Source organism: Ipomoea nil, unplaced genomic scaffold, assembly GCF_001879475.1.
Source record: "Ipomoea nil cultivar Tokyo-kokei standard unplaced genomic scaffold, Asagao_1.1 scaffold3065, whole genome shotgun sequence".
NCBI lineage: Eukaryota > Viridiplantae > Streptophyta > Magnoliopsida > Solanales > Convolvulaceae > Ipomoea > Ipomoea nil.
In genome coordinates, this window is record NW_017619493.1 from 1469592 (window position 1) to 1491642 (window position 22051).

At 35.7% G+C, this 22051-nt stretch overlaps 2 protein-coding genes across 2 annotated transcripts; both read right to left on the reverse strand.

Annotated features, from left to right (window-relative positions):
• Positions 1-7693: 7693 nt before the first annotated feature.
• Positions 7694-8911, reverse strand: LOC109164455 (uncharacterized mitochondrial protein AtMg00810-like). Its single transcript, XM_019312989.1, has one exon. The coding sequence runs from the start codon at positions 8909-8911 to the stop codon at positions 7694-7696; it is 1218 nt and encodes a 405-aa protein (XP_019168534.1).
• A 2843-nt stretch (positions 8912-11754) lies between these two features.
• LOC109164457 lies at positions 11755-12267 on the reverse strand. Its single transcript, XM_019312990.1, has one exon. It carries the CDS (start codon positions 12265-12267, stop codon positions 11755-11757), a length of 513 nt encoding a protein of 170 aa, XP_019168535.1.
• Between the last annotated feature and the right edge of the window lie 9784 nt (positions 12268-22051).

The following is a 22051-nucleotide window of genomic DNA, read 5'->3' on the forward strand; positions in this document are numbered from 1 at the left end:
CCCTACCCCCACTGACTCTTTTTCAATACTTGGGTCCCGGGATCTTTTGTGCAACCCGAAACCATTCTTAGACACTTTTAAACGCAAACGACGACTCCACGTAGTCAAATAATGGATCAAAATCAAGAATCATGTTGAACATATCCTAACATGACTTCTAACCATAATCAACACCCGAACATGCGAATTCCCACCCAAATATACCAAGAATATCACCATATGAGATTCACGATTTAACCTAGGGCTCTAATCATATTTAAATCACAAAATCATACTTTATCTTTAAAATCAAGAATATCAAGTTTTATCAAGAATCAACACACAATTATCAAGATCCTATTATAATCATCAAGATTATCAAGATCAACACATAAGATCATCTCATCAACATCAAGATCATATCATAATCATCATAAAAGATTTATCAAGACACAAGCATAGAGAGGAAGCCAAAGAAGAAGATTATAGCAAAGAAAATAGGCTTTGTTGAGACATGGGTTACCTCTTAGCCTTAATTAGAATCCTTGGCTATAAAGGTTCTTTCTCTAAGATCTGTTCTTCTTGATTTCTGCTAGGGGAATTCTTGGGAATTCTTGTGTGGTGAAAGCTATTGTGGTGTGAGTTTTAGGTGCCTCCTATGTCCTTTTATATATCTAAGAGTCCTAATTAGGGTCTGAATGATATGGATTTACTAATTCTATTTCTTATAGGACTATGGGTTTGGATTAGGGATACGGGTCCATGGTCCATGGTGGACCCTTCCTAGTTAATTAATGGATTTTAATTCTCTTTTTAGGGTAAGCAATTAAATAATTAGTTTGGGTTAGAGGCCGTAACACGGGGTGTTACACCATGGGCCATCATCCACCACCCGATGCATACCTTTGGATGGGGAAACAGGAATAGAAAAAGGTTATCATTGAGAGGCAAGATCCGCACCCCCATAACCGGACGCCACACCAAAGCCATAACCTGTTGCATATGACCGAACTATAACTTATTCTAGATCTTTTTGTCACAATTAGTGTTCTAAACCATTACGCGATCCTCACAAAATTTCAAATAATGTTGAAAATGTTTTTGGAGTTATGCCCCTAAGATTTTGAATGAAAAGTTATGTTGGTATTTAGGTGAAGTTTCTCAAGTAATTTGATATTTCATCAAAATTTGAGTACTACTGACTCTGTTACAATGTAGTATATGTTTTCAAATAGTGTTAAAAATGTTTTTGGAGTTATATATGTCACTAAGATTTTTGATAAGTGTTAAAATGTGCTGCTTTTATGGGGTATTTAGGAGTAATACTTTGCTTGATTAGAGTCATTTAGGCCTTTAATGTTTAGAGTAGCTTAATTTGACTAAAGTTAGGCATAAGAACTAGTTTTGGTTACATTTGTTGTAAATAGCAAAATATTGACAATTTTACCTCATTTCGGCGACAGTTCGGAAGAAATATCATATCTGGAGCTAGGAGTGTCCTATCGAGGTGATTCAGGTGGCCATGGACCGGCATCGAAAGATCTACAACTTTAATGAACACCACGAAGGCTAATTCGGACGTTTAGGCAGTCAAAATCAGCAAAAACCGTGTCAGGATTCCAAGTCACGCGAGGCGTCACGGCGTGACGCCTTAGTAAATGGGAAATAATGAGCTTCTTGGTGAGTTTTTATATTGAAATTTTAGATCTAGATCTATCATTCTTCATTCTTCCTCTTTCAATAATTCTCTCTCTAGAATTTTAGATTAGATTAGGGTAGTTTTCTATCCATCTTCTCTCTAGATGTTAGCCTAGATATCTATCAACTTTGTAAAGAGAAGTGAAGATCCAAGCTCTCATCTCCCTTGCAATATCTTCACCTCTAATACATTGGATTGACAATCTACCTTTGCAATCTTGGGTAAACTCTTGATCTATTTTATTGCTCTATTTTGATGATGTTTATCTTGCATATGTTTAGATTGTTGATCTTGAGCATGTGTGGCTAAATTCTAGAGATTAGGATTGTTGTGCATATTGCATTTGTGATGTTTAGCTTGATTTGATTTGTGACATTGTGGTGATTGAATGTTGTTGTCTTGAATGTCTTGTTGGAAGATGAGTGTTTATAATGACTCTTGTGTGTGATTGCAACACATGCTTGTGGGTTTAGAAATGATTATGTTGTCAAGAGATTGAGACATGATCCTAGACTCATTCTCTTGCAATTCCCGTCCTAGATCCGAGAGGGCAAGGCCCGGAAAGGAATGTAGGCAAGGTGTTTGTTAAAATGCCCCATAGAAGATATGAGCACCTGGGTGTCATATCTATCTATGGGAGGTGGCTACGCACTAGCATGCCATTCCTCTTGACTTGTGTCACAACATGTAATTAACACCCAACCTTTGGACTAGCTAATCACAGATTGAAATTAACACACACAATCCTAATCTGCTTTTCTTTCTTTTGGTTTAATTTCATTTATGCCTTTCTTATCTTTCCTTGTCTACTTCGTATCCGTTAATGCAATTCCGTTCCACACACTTTCCTAGCTTCCTTATGCACTTGTGTGCTTGTGTTTGACAACGCAATACCCAATTCCAAATTGTCCATCCTTATAGAACGACACTCGGAGATTTCACATCTTCGTTCACACTATTCCACCACCTTATTGCTAAATTGCATTCCGTCAATTTTGGATGAAAAGTTATGTTGGTATTTAGGTCAAGTTTCTCAAGTAATTTTAAATTTTATCAAAATTGGAGTACTACTGACTCTGTTACAATGTAGTATTTGTATTCAAATAATGTTGAAAGTGTTTTTGGAGTTATGCCACTAAGACTTTGAATGACAAGTTAGTTGGTATTTAGGTCAAGTTTCTTAAGTAATTTGAAATTTCATCAAAATTTGAGTACTATTGACTCTGTTACAATATATTATTTGTTCATAGTTACTTTCTCAACGTATTGAAGCACAAAAAGTCAATATTGCCCCCACTGGAGTTCAAATCCATGACCTCCCATATACAAAACCACTTCGTGCCACTTAAACCTGGCAATTATGGACACGACCCTTTAACACGACACAAAACCGGATACAAAAATAACGGGTTAGTGTTTAGCCTTAACGTGTGCCGGGTCGTTAACGGGTTGACCCGTTAAGACCCCTTATGTTTCGTGTCCTAACGGGTCAACTCGTTAAACCTATTAAGAACTCGTTTAACCCGTTAATATTATCATGTTAACCGTTAACACGAACCCGTTTACAGAATCTTGTTTATAACCCGCTAAGAATTATTGTCATTTAGGTAAGAACCATTGTCATGAATGAGATTACAAAATATATTATGAACATGACTAAGGATCAATTTACTATATTAAACCAAGATGCTACACCAATTGTTGATGCTTAACAATTTGAAATTTGAATTTATTTTGTGTTTAACTTTATTCTAAAAATTAGTATGTACTCCTTTAATTATATATGCTTTTTGGATGTTATTTTATCATTTTACGAATGTTATGAATTGAATATTTTTAGTTTGTTTGATGGATTGAATTAAGGATGTCAATTGCACCCGCATTCGACGGAGAACCCAATTCCCCGCCCCTACGGGGACGGGGATGGGAATAGAAATAAAGGATCGGGGATGGGGATGGGGGCAATTTTGAATACCCCACCGGGGAAGGGGAGTACTCTCCCCGCTACGCCCCGTCCCCGATATATATATATATATATATATATATATATATATATATATATATATATATATATATATATATATATATATATATATATATATATATGTATGTATATATATATATATATATGTATGTATATATATATATATATGTATATATATATACATACATATATATATATATACATATATATATATATATATATATATATATATATATATATATATACACATATATATATATATATATATATATATATATATATGTATATATATATATATGTGTATATATATATATATATATATATATATATATATATATATATATATATATATATATATATATATTGGGGAAGAGATCAGGTGCATTTGAGGCTTCCCGTGCGATTGTGCGGGTGGATGCACATTAAGCATTAATCTGACGCACTTAAAGTGCACAACACACACACATTAAACACACAAACAAAACACCTTCAGAACACAACCTCATGCATGTTAAGCACAAGCCTCACGCATGTTAAGTACAAGTCTCACGCATGTTAAGCACAGGCCTGACACATGTTAAGCACAAAAACACACGCATCTTAAGTTTTAAAAACAACTCACATTAAGTACACACTCACGCACATTAAGTACAAAACTCACGCACCTTAAGCACACGACTCACGCACATTAAGCATAAAACTCATGCACTTTAAAGTTTCAACAACAACTCACATTAAGTACACACTCACGCACATTAAGCACAAAACTCACGCACATTAAACATTACACACTCACGCATATTAATCACAAATCCCACGCACATTAAGCACAAGACTCACGCACATTAAGTACAAAACTCGTGCACATTAATTACCCACACAACCGCACGGGAAACACTTAAATGCACCTGAACCTATATGTATGTATGTATGTATAGCCATACAACACACACATATGTATTACTTTGTATACAATATATATAATTTTAGAAGAATTCTTGTGATTGTATGTCATGCTTATGAAATGCATATTTAAATAACATGTTTAATTGTAAAATATTGAATTCTACTTTAAATTGGGGAAGAATATATATGCGTTATTTATTTAAATGTTTTTAATGTTTAATTTTAAATTTGTTTATAACTAACGAATGGGGTGGGGATTCCTCGTCCCCGAATAATCCTCGTAGGGATGGTGATGGGGGGATTTTTCCCCGGGACGGGGACGGAGAATGGGAAGAAAGTCGGGGGCAGGAATGGTGGGAACGTCCCCCGCCCCCACCCCGCCCCGTTGACATCCCTAGATTGGATTGTTGGTTTCGTTTTTTGTTTATATAACTTAACTTTAAATTTTAGTTTTTTAAATATATTTATAGAAATAGCGGGTTTAAACGGGTTTCGTGTCGACACGACTTGAAACCTGTTAACAAAACGTGTCTATCGTGTCAGCCCGTTAACAAATCGTGTTCATATTAAAAATTTGAAGCCGTTAACCATAACATGCCGTGTCCGTGTTTAGCCTTATCGTGTTTGTGTCGTTATCATATCGACCCGTTAACGGACTCGTATACACGAATTGTCAGGTCTAGTGCCACTAGACCACAAGGTCATTGGCAAATTTCAGCAAAATTTATTAACATTAAATATTAATGAAATTTAACAAAATAAATAGAGGTCAGAAGAATTCAATTAAGACTTCCAATTTAGTAAGGACCCATTTTCGCTTCTTGTGGGTAAAACATTGCTGTTTATTGTAGCATAATTTTCTCCATAATACACATATCATTAACTATTGTTGCTTCACTTAGATCGACGAACGCAATTGCGAACTCAATTTAATAAGTACCTGTTTTTTCTTTCATGTGCATAGAATATTACTTTCCAGTGTTCACACTTTGAACGTAGACATTAATAGATGACAAATTCAATTTGATTTTTGCTTTTGTTGCTCAAACTATCTCTATGGCCACAAATAGGGCTCTGGAAGCAATATCTTATTGGTTAAAATATCAATAGAAAATGATGGTGAAAACTGAAAAGGACATAGAAGAAGAAGTTAAATTATGATGGTAAAAGGAAAAATAAAAACCTATATGTGACATTCACTGCTAAAAATTATAGAATATTCGACCACCTGAAAGTGATCTTAAATCAAGTTGATACTAAAAAGTGGTCGGAGATAGCAACAAAGGTTTTTCCGGATACCAAAAGTGGTCAGAACAAGACTTTAGACTTGATTTAAGATCACTTTTAGGTGGTCGGAAATTCCATAATTTCCAGTAGTGATTATTAAAAAAAATTATTAATTTAAACAAAACTGTGATTCCATATTGCAACCAAAATTGTGTTTATATATGTTCACTAAGAATTTATACATAAGCATAGTTGTCTTTTTTGATTACTTTATAATAAGATCAACAAATTTACTAAGATGTACAATGGATAAATATGATTCAAGACGGAGTAATATCAAAGATGCATGGCGGCAAACGATCACCATTTCCCAACTATAACTTATTCTAAGTCATATTACAATGTTTGGTACGGTCACATACTGATATTAACAAATTGAGATTGTTTGTGATAAGTTCTATGCATGTATCTAGGTCAAGTTTTCCAAGATTTACATTACTAAGGGTGTGTTTGGTTTGCACATGGGAATCGGGATCAGAATGGTTATCAAATACGTACTTGGTAATAATAATGAATTTTAGTAAAAGTATTTTGCATGTTTGGTGGTAGGGTGGAATGAGAATGGTTATCAATAATGTTGTTTAGTTATGTATGATCGTATAATGGGAATAAAGATTTTCCAAATACAAGAACACAAAATCAAGACAATTGATTCTAATATAAAGATATTCCAAACACCAATATGAACAAAAAACAAAAAAACTAAAAGCACTAATCAAAGTGGATGGGAAGGAATAAGGGAATGAAAGGGGATGATACCCTTATTTTATTTGGGTATCAATTTTTCAGTTAATGGGGTATTTGAAACTCATAGTAGTGTTCTAAAAGCCTATCAACCAAACAATACCAATCACTTTGATACCCATTCCTTATAACTAAACCTGTCAACTAAACACACCCTAAGTGATCAATTCAAATTAATTTTTGTTTCCATAACCCAAATTGTTTTAGTGGTTACAAATAACACTTAGGAAGCAACATCCTGTTGATTTAAAACTCAATTGAAAATTAAGGTGAAAAGGACATGCATTGATTGATTGAGTAGAACTTTTTTCTTTTTTTTTTTGGAATTAGCATGCTCATCCTCTCGAAGTCAAGCTTGACTTGGGATAAGAAAACGTTGCAAATGGTTTGATATGTATCATGCCATGCACTGGGCTTCATTTCATATCAACGATGAAGTCAAGCATATATGTCCAACGCTTTTATCTTCTTCCACACGGTTATTGAGTTGGAAGTAAATAAAAAATTAAAGTGATTGAAAAGAATTCGATTAATTAAATTGCTCAATCTCAGAGTGGCATTTTCATTTTCTAAGTCAAGCTTGACTTGGAAAAACAATGCTGGCAAGTGGTTTGAAGCTAATTTATTTAAGTCTTCTTGTGCTAGTGGCCTGGGGTTGATTAGCATGTGGTCTCATTTGTTTTACTGCTAACTTAGCAATTAACGGTTGTTAACCTAGCTATTAAATGAGTCAATTATTTTATTTAATAACGTGACATATTTTGTAATTATTTAATTGTCAAAAACTTTTTAATAAACTTATAAACTTGTCAATTCTTAACGTGGCAAGTTTTAGTAAGTTTGTATTCTTTATTTTGTTTAATATTGTTTTTTCCGAATCATGTTGGAGGCAGAGTTACGGTGAAGAACAAGAACAGAACTTTTGCATTGAGAGAGATAGTGTTTTCAGTACATTAGAGAGCTTGCTTAACTGTGAAGCCTATACAATGAAGCTAATATATTGGCAGTTAGATGAAGCAAGCAAACAGAAAGAAGGCGCCAAAAACCGTTGTAACAGAGACGGTTGAGGACCTTCTTGATCATGATTGGAGCTCTCATCTCACGTGATACATTTGATACCCCCCGTAAGCTGGGGCATACAAGTCTTGTATCCCAAGCTTAGACACATACTGTCGGAACAGTGGGATAGCCAGGGGCTTGGTGAATCCATCCGCAACCTGGTTTGAGGATGAGACTGGCAGAAGTTTAATGAGACCTTGATGTAGCTTTTCTCGGACAACATGACAATCAATGTCGATGTGTTTGGTGCGCTCGTGGAAGACGTGATTTTCGGCAATGGCTATGGCGGATTTGCTGTCACAAAACAATGTGGCTGGCTTGTCAAATCCGATGTTTAAATCTTGTAGGATATAAGTCATCCATTGTATTTCGCAGACCGTAACTGCCAAAGCTCTATATTCGGCTTCGGATGAAGATCTTGAGACTGTCAGCTGTTTCTTGGCTTTCCATGAGACCAGTGCATCTCCCAGAAAGACACAGTATCCAGTAATGGATCGCCTTGTTTCATTGCAGGCTGCCCAATCAGAGTCCGAGAACACTTTCAATTGGAGTTGAGTGTTGGCTGGGTAGAACAAGCCTTGCCCTGGTGAGCTCTTAATATACCTTAATACACGGTGTGCAGCCAACAAATGTTTTTCTGTGGGAGAATCTACAAATTGGCTCAGTTGTTGAACTGCATAGGCAATATCCGGTCGGGTGGTTGTAAGATATAACACTCGACCAACCAATCTTCTGTAACAGCTAGGATCAGTCAAGGGAGCTCCATCATCATGTGAGAGTTTTAAGCCTTGAGCCATGGGAGTGCTTGCTGGCTTACATTCAAGAAACCCTGCATCATCCAAAATATCTAGAGCATATTTACGTTGGCATAAGTTCAAACCATCACTTGTTCTGCATGCTTCGATCCCCAAAAAATAACCAAGAGGTCCTAAATCTTTGATTTTAAATCTGCTGTCCAGAAACTGTTTTACAGAGTTGATGATTGATATGTTGGCATTGGCAATGATTATATCATCAACATATACTAGCAAAGCAACAAAATCATCATGAGCACCTTTAGTAAACAGTGAAGGTTCAAACTTGGACTGGTGAAAGCCAACTTTGATCAGTGCAGCAGTGAGCTTCTCATTCCATTGACGGCTAGCTTGCTTAAGGCCATAAAGTGATCTTAATAACCTGCATACTTGACTTGGTTTCTCACTTTGGAACCCGGGGGGGTAAGACCATGTAAACTTCTTCATTAAGATCACCATGTAGGAACGCGTTATTAACATCCATTTAGTGTATATTCCAGCCCTTAGAAATTGCCACTGCCAAGAAAATGCGAATGGTGGTTAATCTTGCCACTAGTGAGAAGGTCTCGATGTAGTCCACACCAAATTGTTGGGTGTAACCTTTCGCCACTAGTCTCGCCTTGTGCCTTTCTATAGTACCATCCGCTTTAAGCTTAGTTTTGAATATCCACTTGCACCCAATTGGTGTCTTTCCAAACGGCAATTCTGTTAACTCCCATGTGTTGTTGTTCTGAAGGGCTGTAATTTCATCACTCATGGCCTTTTTCCAACAGTCATGGAGGACTGCTTGGCCATAGCTCCTTGGCTCTTTAATAGATGAGACTGCCATAAAAAGCACCTTGTGTGAGAATGAGAGATTGGCATAGGACACTACCTTGGATATTGAGTGAGGGGATGTCTTGGTGGCTACTGTTGCTTCACAGTAATAATCATGCAACTTTGTTGGAATGTTTCGTGCCCTAGTGGACCTTCTTGGATGAACTGAGGAACCAGGAGATGGTGCTAGTTCTGCTGCCTCACTGACTTCATCAATAGCTTCATGAAATGAGGGCTCATTAAAATCATTTAATTGATCATGTGAGGGGGCACTGAGTCTGCTATCCGGAGTGCTCTCCATGCTGAAGTTGCCTCTTTCGTTGTGAGATTGATCCATACTGCCATAAGTAGCAGTATTAGGCTCATGATGGTGCTCATTGGTATTACGGCAGATTTGAGGTCTGAACTCTGCATCTTCATTGATGGACAGATTTGGCAAAGGCGGCTTGAACAACTGAGTATCTTCTGCTATTTTTCTGATCAGCTAAGGGAAAATGGTCTTCGTAAAAGACTACATCCCTAGATATGAACATGGATTTATCCTGCATGTCATGCACCAGATAACCTTTAACATTTGCAGGTATACCCACGAAGATGCATCGTCTACTACGTGGAGCCATTTTATGTCTTGAGTTGGATGAGGTGGCTGCATAACACAAACATCTGAATACCTTCAAATTCTCAAGGTTGGGCTTCTCTCCATACAATTTCTGATATGGACTAATCCAGTCAGTTACAGAAGACGGGAGTCGATTGATGATGAATGTAGCATACATCACACATAGTCCCCAAAATTCAAGAGGAAAATTTGCCTGAAATCTAAGAGCTCTTGCCACACTCATGACATGTTGGTGTTTCCGTTCAACTACTGCGTTTTGTTGGGGAGTGTACACGCATGACTTTTGATGGATCATGCCATTTTCAGCAAAGAAGTCTACCATGTTGAATTCCATACCATTATCACTACGAATGGTTTTAATAGCTAGACCATGGTGGACTTGAATCTGTTTGTGAAAGTTCTTCAACTTTTCCCGTGTTTCAGATTTATTAGTCATGAGGTGGATCCATGTATACCTCGAATAGTCATCGACTATGGTTAAGAAATATCTCTCTCCTCCCACAGATTTAACTGGAAAGGGTCCCCAAATATCAACGTGGATTAGATCGAAACAAGCTTTTGATGTAGTTTTGCTGAGGGGAAATGGTAGTCTCTTTTGTTTAGCGTAGTGGCATATATCACAGGGATTCATCTTCAACTGGGAATTAGGAACATCACAAACAAGATGTATTTTATTAAAGGGAAAATACCCCAAGCGTTTGTGCCACAACTCAATGTTGACACTGTTACATTGCATAGCAGACTTGTTATAAGAGCTGATCTGTGGTGGTTGAAGCAGCAGATATAGACCCCTTTCCTCCTTAGCAAAACCAGTTGTTCTCCTAAGGTTCTGAATCAGGCACTGTCCAGAATCAAAGACCAAAGTGTGAGATGAATCTTTGAGAAGTTTGCTTACTGAGACAATGTTGAACTTAAACTGGGGAATGTGCAGGGCATTCCGCAGCCATAATTCATCTCCTAATCTGATATCTCCCATGTGCTGCACTGTGACTGTTTCTCCATTGGGTAGATTCACCCTTGCTCCCTCAACAATATGTCACACATCAAAAAAATCATGAGAGCATACTATATAATCAGTTGCTCCCGAATCTAAAATCCAAGTAGTTGAGCCAAGATTAACAAAATTAATGATATGGGAAGCAATGTGAGACTTGCCTGTATTTTGCGGTCCTTGATGGTTGAACTTTGGGACAAGAGATACAGCTGCAGTCGAGGGAGGATGATTTTGCCCCATTTGAGATTGCAAGAGGGAAATCAATTTCTGCATTTGCTCAACTGTCGAACTGCTTTCAGATTTAGAACCAGTATTGGCAGCAATCATGGTGGATTGTTTTCCCTTCGATTTGTAGCCCGGCACCCATCCCGGTGGATAGCCGTGCTTTTTGTAGCATTTCTCGACGGTGTGGCCAGTCATACCACAATATGTGCATTTCACATTCTTATTTCCGCCAGTTCTCTTACCATAGTATTGATTCACTGCTGCAACAACTTCCTCTGATGAAGTCTGACCATGCTGTATGGAGTTGGCATGGCTGGTTTCCATGCTTAGATTGGTGATGTTGAGTTGCCTTTCAAACTTCTCTGCCATCACATACACTTTGTGAATCTCGGGCAGAGGATCCAGAACCAAGACGCTGGACTTCAAAGGATTGTAATCATCGTTTAATCCCTGCAAGAAACGGATTATTTGATCTATTTCACGATCCTTTCGAACTTCATTGATTAGAGCACCTGAGCATGAGCAATGAGGATTGCATTTGCAGATTGGGAGAGGTCTCATCTCGTTCATTTCCTCCCACAGAGATCTGCACTTCGTGTAATAGTCATTGATCGACAAGCTTCCTTGTCTCAATCCATAGATTTCGCACTACAAAGTCGATATGCGATGAGGATCGCGCTGCGAGAATCTCCTCTTCAAATCGTTCCAGACTTCCTCTGCGTCATCCATATATATTATGCTTTGAGCAATCGACGGATGCACCGCCTTGAGGATCCATGACTTGATCATAAGATTGCATCTTCTCCAAGATGCGTAGTGTCCCTGGCTTCTAGCCGGTTTCTCGATGCTTCCATCGACAAGAGACCATTTGTTTTTCACTTCCAACGCAACCTGCATTGAAATGCTCCACAAGCCATAATTGGAACCCCCTGTGAGAGGAGGACTCCCCAATATGTTGTTTGGATTTTCGTTAGTGCTGAGATGCAGTGGATTCTCTATATCTTCAGTTGCGTTCCTTTGCGGAACGACTTGAGGCATGGAAGTTTGCGGCGTTGCTTGAATCGGAGGCTGATTCATCGCCGGTGTGCGAGACGGCTGGCCGGTCTCACCGGTGCCGGAAACAGCGGCGGCGTAACTGATCTTCCATGGCTCTGATACCATGTTGGAGGCAGAGTTACGGTGAAGAACAAAACTTTTGCATTGAGAGAGATAGTGTTTTCAGTACATTAGAGAGCTTGCTTAACTGTGAAGCCTATACAATGAAGCTAATATATTGGCAGTTAGATGAAGCAAGCAAACAGAAAGATGGCGCCAAAAGCCGTTGTAACAGAGACGGTTGAGGACCTTCTTGATCATGATTGGAGCTCTCATCTCACATGATATCATTTGATAAATCACTATAAAACTAACATCAACTAAATTTCTCCGATCCATCCCTTACTCTATTTAATTTTTATTGAGCTAAATTCACATACACTCACATTTTCAAATACATTACAAACTATTTCAATGGAAGCTAAAGCGCATTTCACCGTGCTTCAATCTCTTAAACCTTTTTGTTTAAAAAGTCAAATAAACCCCCTCCCCCCTCCCCTCTCCTTTCCCTTCCTCATCAAAATTTGAGTCCTAGTGACTCTGTTGCAATATATTATTTGTTCATAGTTACTTTTTCAACGTATTGAAGCACAAAAAGACAATATTTTCTCCACTGGAGTTCAAATCCATGACCTCTCATATAGAAAACCACTTTGTGCCACTTAAACCTGGCAATTATGGACACGACCGGTTAACACGACACGAAACCGGATACAAAAATAACGGGTTAGTGTTTAGCCTTAACGTGTCCCGGGTCGTTAACGGGTTGACCCATTAAGAACCCGTTATGTTTCGTGTCTTAACGGGTCAACCCGTTAACCTATTAAGAACCCGTTTAACCCGTTAATATTATCGTGTTAGCCCGTTAACACGAATCCGTTTACACAAACATGTTTATAACCTGCTAAGAATCATTGTCATTTAGGTAAGAACCATTGTCATGAATGAGATTACAAAATATATTATGAACATGACTAAGGATCAATTTACTACATTAGACCAAGATCCTACACCAATTGTTGATGGTTAACAATTTGAAATTTGTATTTATTTTGTGTTTAATTTTATTCTAAAAACTAGTACGTACTCCTTTAATTATATATGCTTTTTGGATGATATTTAATCATTTTATGAATGTTATAAATTGAATATTTTTTTTAGTTTATTTGATGGATTGAAATCTTTGAATTGTAGGTTTTGTTTTTTTGTTTATATAACTTAACTTTAAATTTTAGTTTTTTTTTAAAAATATATTTATAGAAATAGCGGGTTTAAACGGGTTTCGTGTCGACACGACTTGAAATAATCGGTTAACAAAACGTGTCTATCTTGTCAACCCGTTAACAAATCGTGTTCGTGTTAAAAATTTGAAGCCGTTAACCATAACGTGTCATGTCCGTGTTTAGCCTTATCATGTTCGTGTCATTATCATGTCGACCCGTTAACGGACCCGTATATACGAATTGCCAGGTCTAAATTGCCACTAGACCACAAGGTCATTGTCAAATTTCATCAAAATTTATTAACATTAAATATTAATGAAATTTTACAAAATAAATAGAGGTCAGAAGAATTCAATTAAGACTTCCAATTTAGTAACCACCCATTTTCGCTTCTTGTGGGTAAAACATTGCTATTTATTGTGGCATAATTTTCTCCATAATACACATATCATTAACTATTGTTGCTTCACTTAGATCGACTAACTCAATTGCGAACTCAATTTAGTAAGTACCTGTTTTTCTTTCATGTGCATAGAATATTACTTTCCAATGTTCACACTTTGAACGTAGACATTAATAGATGACAAATTCAATTTGATTTTTGCTTTGTTGCTCAAACTAACTCTATGGTCACAAATAGCGCTCTGGAAGCAATATCTTATTGGTTAAAATATCAATAGAAAATGATGGTGAAAACTGAAAAGGACATAGAAGAAGAAGTTAAATTACGATGGTAAAAGGAAAAATAAAAACCTATATGTGACATTATTCAAAAAAAAAATTAATTTAAACAAAACTGTGATTCCATATTGCAACCAAAATTGTGTATATGTACACTAAGAATTTATACATAAATATCAGATAATCGCATAATTGTCTTGTTTGATTACTTTATAATAAGATCAACCAATTTACTAAGATGTACAATGGATAAATATGATTTAAGACGGAGTAATATCATAAATGCATGGCGGCCAACGATCACCATTTCCCAACTATAATGTATTCTAAGTCATATTACAATGTTTGGTACGGTCACAGACTGATATTAACAAATTGAGATTCTTCGTGATAAGTTCTATGCATGTATCTAGGTCAAGCTTTCCAAGATTGACATTACTAAGTGATCAATTCAAATTAATTTTTGTTTCCATAACTCAAATTGTTTTAGTGTTACATCTTTTTGATTTAAAACTCAAATTGAAAATTAAGGTGAAAAGGACATGCATTGATTGATTGAGTAGAACTTTTTTTTTTTTTTTTTTATTTGGAATTGGCATGCTCATCCTCTCGAAGTCAAGCTTGACTTGGGATAAGAAAACCATGCAAATGGTTTGATATGTATCATGCCATGCACTGGGCTTCATATCATCCAACGATGAAGTCAAGCATATATGTCCAACGCTTTTATCTTCTTCCACACGGTTATTGAGTTGGAAGTAAATAAAAAGTTAAAGTGATTGAAAAGAATTCGATTAATTAAATTGCTCAATCTCAGAGTGGCATTTTCATTTCTAAGTCAAGCTTGACTTGGAAAAACGATGCTGGCAAGTGGTTTGAAGCTAATAATTTATTCCCTGTTTGGTAAAATGGCTGTTAGCTGTTAGCTGTTAGCTGATTGTGTTAATTTGAGGGTATAAATAGTTCATAACATTAGCTAATTGTAGAAGAGTGTTTGGCAAGTTAGCTGTTAGTTGATAGCTGTTTGATATAATTTCTTTTCTCAAAAAGCTAATTGAAAAAGTTGCTTAGAGTAGCTTTTTGAATTTTAGCCTTTTAAAATTACAAAAAGCTAATTAACCAAACATTTATATTGTTATTTTAACTAAATCAAATAATTAATAGTAGTCAAATAAGCCAAAATTGACTTATAAGTAAATTTTTTACCAAACCGGGCCTCAAGTCTTCTTATGCTAGTGGCCTGGGGTTGATTAGCATGTGGTCTCATTCGTTTTACTGCTAACTTAGCAATTAACTGTTGTTAACCTAGCTATTAAATGAGTCAATTATTTTATTTAATAACGTGACATATTTTGTAATTAATTAATTGTCAAAAGCTTTTTAATAATAAACTTATAAACTTGTCAATTCTTAACGTGGCAAGTTTGAGTAAGTTTGTTTTTTTTTTTTTTTTTCTGTTTTTTTTTTTTAAATTGTTTTTTCCGAATCACTATAAAACTAACATCAACTCAATTTCTCTGATCCATCCCTTACTCTATTTAATTTTTATTGAGCTAAATTCACATACACTCACATTTTCAAATACATTACAAACTATTTCAATGCATGCAAGCTAAAGCGCATTTCACCGTGCTTCAATCTCTTAAATCTTTTCTTTTTGTTTAAAAAGTCAAATAAACCCCCTCCCCCTCCCCTCTCTTTTCCTCTCCTCCTTCCTAGACTTTTACTTACCCGAGACAAACACTAATAGAGATAAAAGATATGTTGGATCTTCATCAATCTTCATCAAATCAATGTGTTTTGCTCCTGATTATTAATTATGGTTAAATCATATCATGTCTGATCTAGATTTTGTACGTAGTAAATGTATTTTAATTATTATATTTGACAAAACAAACTCGTGTTAAATTAAATTAAACTAATTTTGACAAATTATTGAAAATAACTCTAATCTAAAATGATTAATATTAATTAGACAAATCAATAAAAATATAAAACATGTCGTACGTTTTAATATGTATATTTGGGAGATAATTGTTGATGAATGTATTTTATGTTTTCTGAGTGAAAATGTAAATTCAAAAATAGTTGTTCATCATGAACATTGGTTTTTAATTTTCTATTATTGAAAAAAAATAAAAAAAAAATCTATTATTGAAAAATAAAAACTAGAAATATTGGAAAATGAAAAATAAGGACAGTACAAAACAGATCCCAGTTCTTGAAAATAACATAATTGCATTTTCCTTAATGGATGGATGATTAACTAACTCTCCATATTATTACACTTCACAATACATTTGATCACATTAAAAAGTGTATGAGTATTTAGTTTTTGCCTTAGAAAAACCACATATGTACAATAGCCTCAATCAGCTGAAACCATGTGTTTCTCCAGTATGGATAAATATATAACACTAGTTCTACTCCAAAAAAAAAAAAAAAAAAAAAAAACAAAAAAAAAAAACAAAAAATCAACAACATAAGATACACCAAAACTCATGCAGAAAACTTCAATATCAACATCTTGCTTTCTTCGGACAAACTGGGTTGTTCCAAACTTGTTATGTGTTGAAATTAACAAAAATAAGAAACAATAATAATTGCAGAAAAAGGTAAATAAGACAAGATTTACGTGGTTCGGTGCTTACAGCTACGAGAGTGAAAGTATTCTTTTGTTCATAGTGATGGTGATGGTGGTGATACAACCCTCTAGAATACAACCAATATATTTATAGGCATCTAATCGTGTACAATGGGTCTACCTGTTTCACTCTGGTATGAGACAAACTCAACAATCTCCACCTTGGTGAATATGCTCTTTAGGAGAAAAAAGATAACTGAACAAATCTCTACCTTCGCGAATAGGCCCTTTAGGTGAAAAAGATATATATCACGATCTCCACCTTCAAAAATATACCATTTAGGAGAAAAAGACTTATCTCACATATACACATGGGTAGGAACAACCTTGTTCATCCCAACTAGCTAGTCACATGCATCATGCACCATCAAACGTTTCTCAGTGCATATACACGAACCACTTTGTCCCAAGCCATTTGCCCTCATCCGTCACCTGTTATACTAGTCGTGACTCATGCTAACTGCCACATTCAGCTGACTTCCTGCATCTGCCCCATACCAGGTCCATGTCCCCTCTTGGTATCCACGCTGCCCCTAACACAACAGGGCCCCTGCAAAGTCACACTAAACCCGTGTGCCTTGCCCAATGCTCCACTAACTAGCAATCGCCACTGATCAGCAATACGCACCACGCAGCATCAAACATTTCCCCATGCATGTTCACGAACTACTTCGTCCCAAGAAATCTGCCACCAGGGACGGAGCCAGAAAACTTGAGTTGGGGGCCGATGTACTAAAGAAAATTAACAATGTTAGTCGACATTATAATTAATCACATCATATTATTATATATACCATAAATTATTGTATGTGATTAGTATTGATAATGATTTCTAATTATACTATGTGTAATAAAGTAGGAAATACATAATTATATGAGTACGATCGACACAGGTGTCAATCATTACTTTAGAAATTTTTCACATAACACAAAATATAATAACAACAATATCTATTTAAATATAGATTGTCAGTTAAAATCAAATAAAAAATGTTGTCAATTATTTTGTCACCAAATTTTTTCATAATTAACTTATATTCGTTTTACTAGTCAACTGAATATTTCAAAATTTAAGAGATAAAGACAAAAAACAAGACGAATTAAATAATCAATATTAATTTTTGTCAATTTCAAAACTAATCATTTAAACTAAAATGTAAATCTTAAACATGTAAATAAATATTTAAAACACATAATAAATCAATAATTAATTAATCAACATATATAACTAATAAAATCAAAGCATATATCTCAAAATTGGAGATTTTTTAAAATTAAATTGTATACTTGATATCGTTCATTATTAAAATCTTGATAAAAGAAATAAGATAATAAAGAAAAATGGTCACTTTAATTATTTGAATTTTTTCTTTTTATTTAATGAATTTGAACTTTAATATATGTTTTGAGTGCATTTAATATAAACATAATAGATTATTTTTTTCAAAAAATAAATTAGAGGGGGCCGGGGCCAAAAGTGTATTTTATTCCTACTATATTAATATATACATACATATTTATTAAAAAATTTAGGGTGAGGGTAGGGGGGGGGGGGCCAGGCCCCCTACCCCCTAAGGTGGCTCCATCCCTGTCTACCACACTAGCCATGACTCATGCCAAGTCCAGCCCATACCGGCCATGACTCATGCCAAGCCCGGCCCATACCATGTCCGCTATTGCGCTGCCCAACACTACAGCGCCCCTCACCATCTTTTCATCTAGCATCTAAATACATCCAACAAGTCCAAACAATGTTCGATCTTGTTACTAGTAACTGCTAGAACAGCACTTTTCACTATAATAAGAGTTATCAGTAACAACAACCTCTTCCAGGTTAGCTCGCTTTTCCGCCATCAAAGTTTTCAGAAGACCCTATAAAGCAACAAGGAGAGTAACAATGATGAGAAAGAAAATTTCTGTCTCTATTCTATAAAAAAAAAAAAAAAAGAATATCAATATAAAACTTATAAAGATAGAAATACAAGGGGATAGATATAAAGAGATGTGAGTTAAAAATACAAAGGGATGATTGGATTAATACAATTAACTCTATTTCAAATATTCAATAGATATTTATATTATTATTATTATTATAAATATTATTATTATTATTATTATTATTATTATTATTATTATTATTATTATTATTATTATTATTATTATTATTATTATAATAGTAATAGTAGTAATAATAACTTTAACTTTTACAAATTAATTTTTAATTTTATATACCTAAAATTAAAAATAACTTATAATTATGTTGAAAAATAAGAGTTAGGTTTATCTATAGGATTGTGTCTGTTTATGAATATGTGTTAGTTATGGGTAGTTACTTACAATGATGCGTTTGAATATATATATATATATATATATATATATATATATATATATATATATATATATATATATATATATATATATACTATGTTTCTTTGTTAGAAACACAGATAATACTAATATATTTCAGTCTTATATACATTTTCTATTCTTTGATTCTTCATCATTGAACAGTAGTACACATAAGTAAGTTACTGTAACCCTAATTTTTCAACATTGATGTATTTTTCCGATGAAGATTTTCCAGATTGTTGTTTTGCCCTTCTTTGGACCTTTTGGTGAAGTTTTAAGGCTTTTTGGGTTTGTTGTCAACTTCTTTCCGGGGTGCTTTTAGTATAATCGTATTTGTTTCTTTATTTTCGGTATACCATATTTATTCCCTAGGGTTTTCAAGTTTGGTACCTTTTGTTTATTTCCAAAAGCCTCTTTTGTTATTCAGTTATCCTATAATCCTATAAGGGGTATAAACAACAATCATGTGGTGTTCTCGGTATTCATACTTTATTCTTTGGGTGCATTTGTCATTACTTTGGACTCTATTACATCCCCTTGCTGCTCATGCTTTGTTTGCTCTGCCGCTCTTGATGTAGATTGTTGTTGGCAAATCCTAGAGTTTTTATGTTGTTGTGAGGGTGTTCGTGTTAATCTTTACCCTTTGTGCCTTCATTCCAAAGGTTGTTCGTGACAAGCTTCGCCCCTGGTGCCTTCATTCCCAAGGGTTGTGTATAGCATTGTCCCTCCGAAGCCATCCAACACTGTTATTCTCTAGTCACTTTTAATCTTCATTTGTAATTTAAAGTAAGGTAGGGTGTATGTTTTAGTCCAAGCTTGGAACTTCCAGATGTTCCAGCTTGAGGGGGAGTGTTGAAAAGTAAAGAGTTAGGTTTATCTATAGTAGGGCTGTGCAAAACCAACCCTACCCGAAAAAACCCGCCCGACCCGAGATCCGTTGCAACGCTTCCGAACCCGAGCCGAATCCGAGATCAAAAATCCGATCCGCCAAATGAAACGACGCCGGATTACGTGGTCGGATAGGGTAGGCAAAAAACACATCCGACCCACCCGAACTATCCGATCTTTCCTAGGGTTTGCTAAGGTTTAGAGTGGTACGACGTCGTATAAGGCTGTTATATATGTAACCCTAAGCTACTGCGCAGCCATACGCTCCACTCGCTGAGACCCTTCACCCTAACCTAATTCTCTCAACCTCTCATTCTCTCTGACTTCTCTCTATCTCCGATTCTCTCTGTGACTCTGTGAGACTCTCATACTCTCAATCTCTCAATCTCTGAGAATCTCAGTCTCTCAGAGTCCTCTCTTCTTCTCTAATCTAGTAATCTCAGTGACTCACTTACTCGTTGAGTCGTTGAGACCTATGCACTGTCCGACTGTGTCTGATTCTCCGGTGGCCGTTCGAGGCTTAGAGTGGTGGAAGCCCTTCTCTCTGGTGATTACTGGTTAGAGACCCTTGTTCTCCGGGGAGTATTTGGGGAAAACAAGTAAATCGCTAACCCTAGTTTTTATATTTATGATTATTCACTGTATTTTGATCTATTTGTGTTATATGATGATATATGTGTTATAGTGTGATCTATTTTGGTGAAAGCTGTTTTAAACCGAAACCCTATTTCTGTGATTTATGTGATATATTCTGATGTATTTTGGTGGAAGCTTTTTAAACACAAACCCTAGTTCTATATTTGTGATTTATGTGTTATATTCTGATGTATTTTGGTGGAAGCTGTTTTAAACCCGAAACCCTAGTTCTATATTTGTGATTTATGTGTTATATTCTGATGTATTTTGGTGGAAGCTGTTTTAAACCCGAAACCCTAGTTCTATATTTGTGATTTATGTGTTATATTCTGATGTATTCTGGTGGAAGCTGTTTTAAACCCGAAACCCTAGTTCTATATTTGTGATTTATGTGTTATATTCTGATATGTTATGGTTGAATCTGAATTCTGATGGCCCTTAAACAGTTAAAGGCTTAAATGTGAAATGGTGGAAGCCCTTAACTGAAATCCAGATAGTGATGAACTGGATACAGTTTCTGAATCTGGATTTCTTTGTGAATTTGTTTATGGATGTATGACTCTTAAATGTTCTTAACTGTTTGTGTAACACCCCGAAATTTTGAAACTTTTAAGACTTATATGATAAAGGTAATTTCTCATTAAAACATAACATAAGAGTACGGGGTGCTATGCCACACTTGAGCTAGAGAACTCAGGTGTACAGGCTAGCTAACTAATATCCTTAATAATGTCAATACATAAGCATGACACACAGGCCGAAAGGGAAACTATCTACTCTATGCTCCAAATCTCTAGCGCGCTCCAGTGTCTACTCATTTGTGCCTGAAAGCCAAATATATCTGTTCAGCGAGAGATGCTGGTAACCCACTCCAACGCGTTGAAATACAGTATAGATAGATATACATATAGATATACGAAAATTCATTTCGAAGCAGGAAGATATATACTTAAGAGACACTAGTTTTAAAACCAAGGACGGACTCATCAAATAGGGTAAGCACACAATCAATAATAATAGTTAAGGAGAATCATCATAAAGAATACGCAACTAAGGTCACAGTCTATTTCCATATCAATCATATCATCATCCAATCATCATTCAATCATCACTTAATCATCATTTGTGACACTCAATCACACTGAGCTAGCGCCACGAGACCACTCGCATGCCCCGAACATGAGGGTTAATGCTAATAGCATTAACATGGCCCCGCAGCACCCTACCTCAGTACCGCGGTACGAGGGGAGTTGATCGCAACCAACCCTTTGAGAACCGCTGACGAACTCAACGTCGGACCACGATCCGAGACACCGCTGACGTGCCCAGTCGGTGGACCGCGATCCCCTTTACAAGGGGGGACTTACGACCCTATACACCGTTTATGCGCACAATCGGTGGACCGTAGCAGATCAAGCCCGACACACCG

Excerpts from the sequence above, each read along its gene's own strand:
- LOC109164455 (XM_019312989.1), bottom strand. The coding sequence starts at position 8,911 with ATGGTGATCTTAATGAAGAAGTTTACATGGTCTTACCCCCCCGGGTTC.
- LOC109164457 (XM_019312990.1), bottom strand. The coding sequence starts at position 12,267 with ATGGTATCAGAGCCATGGAAGATCAGTTACGCCGCCGCTGTTTCCGGC.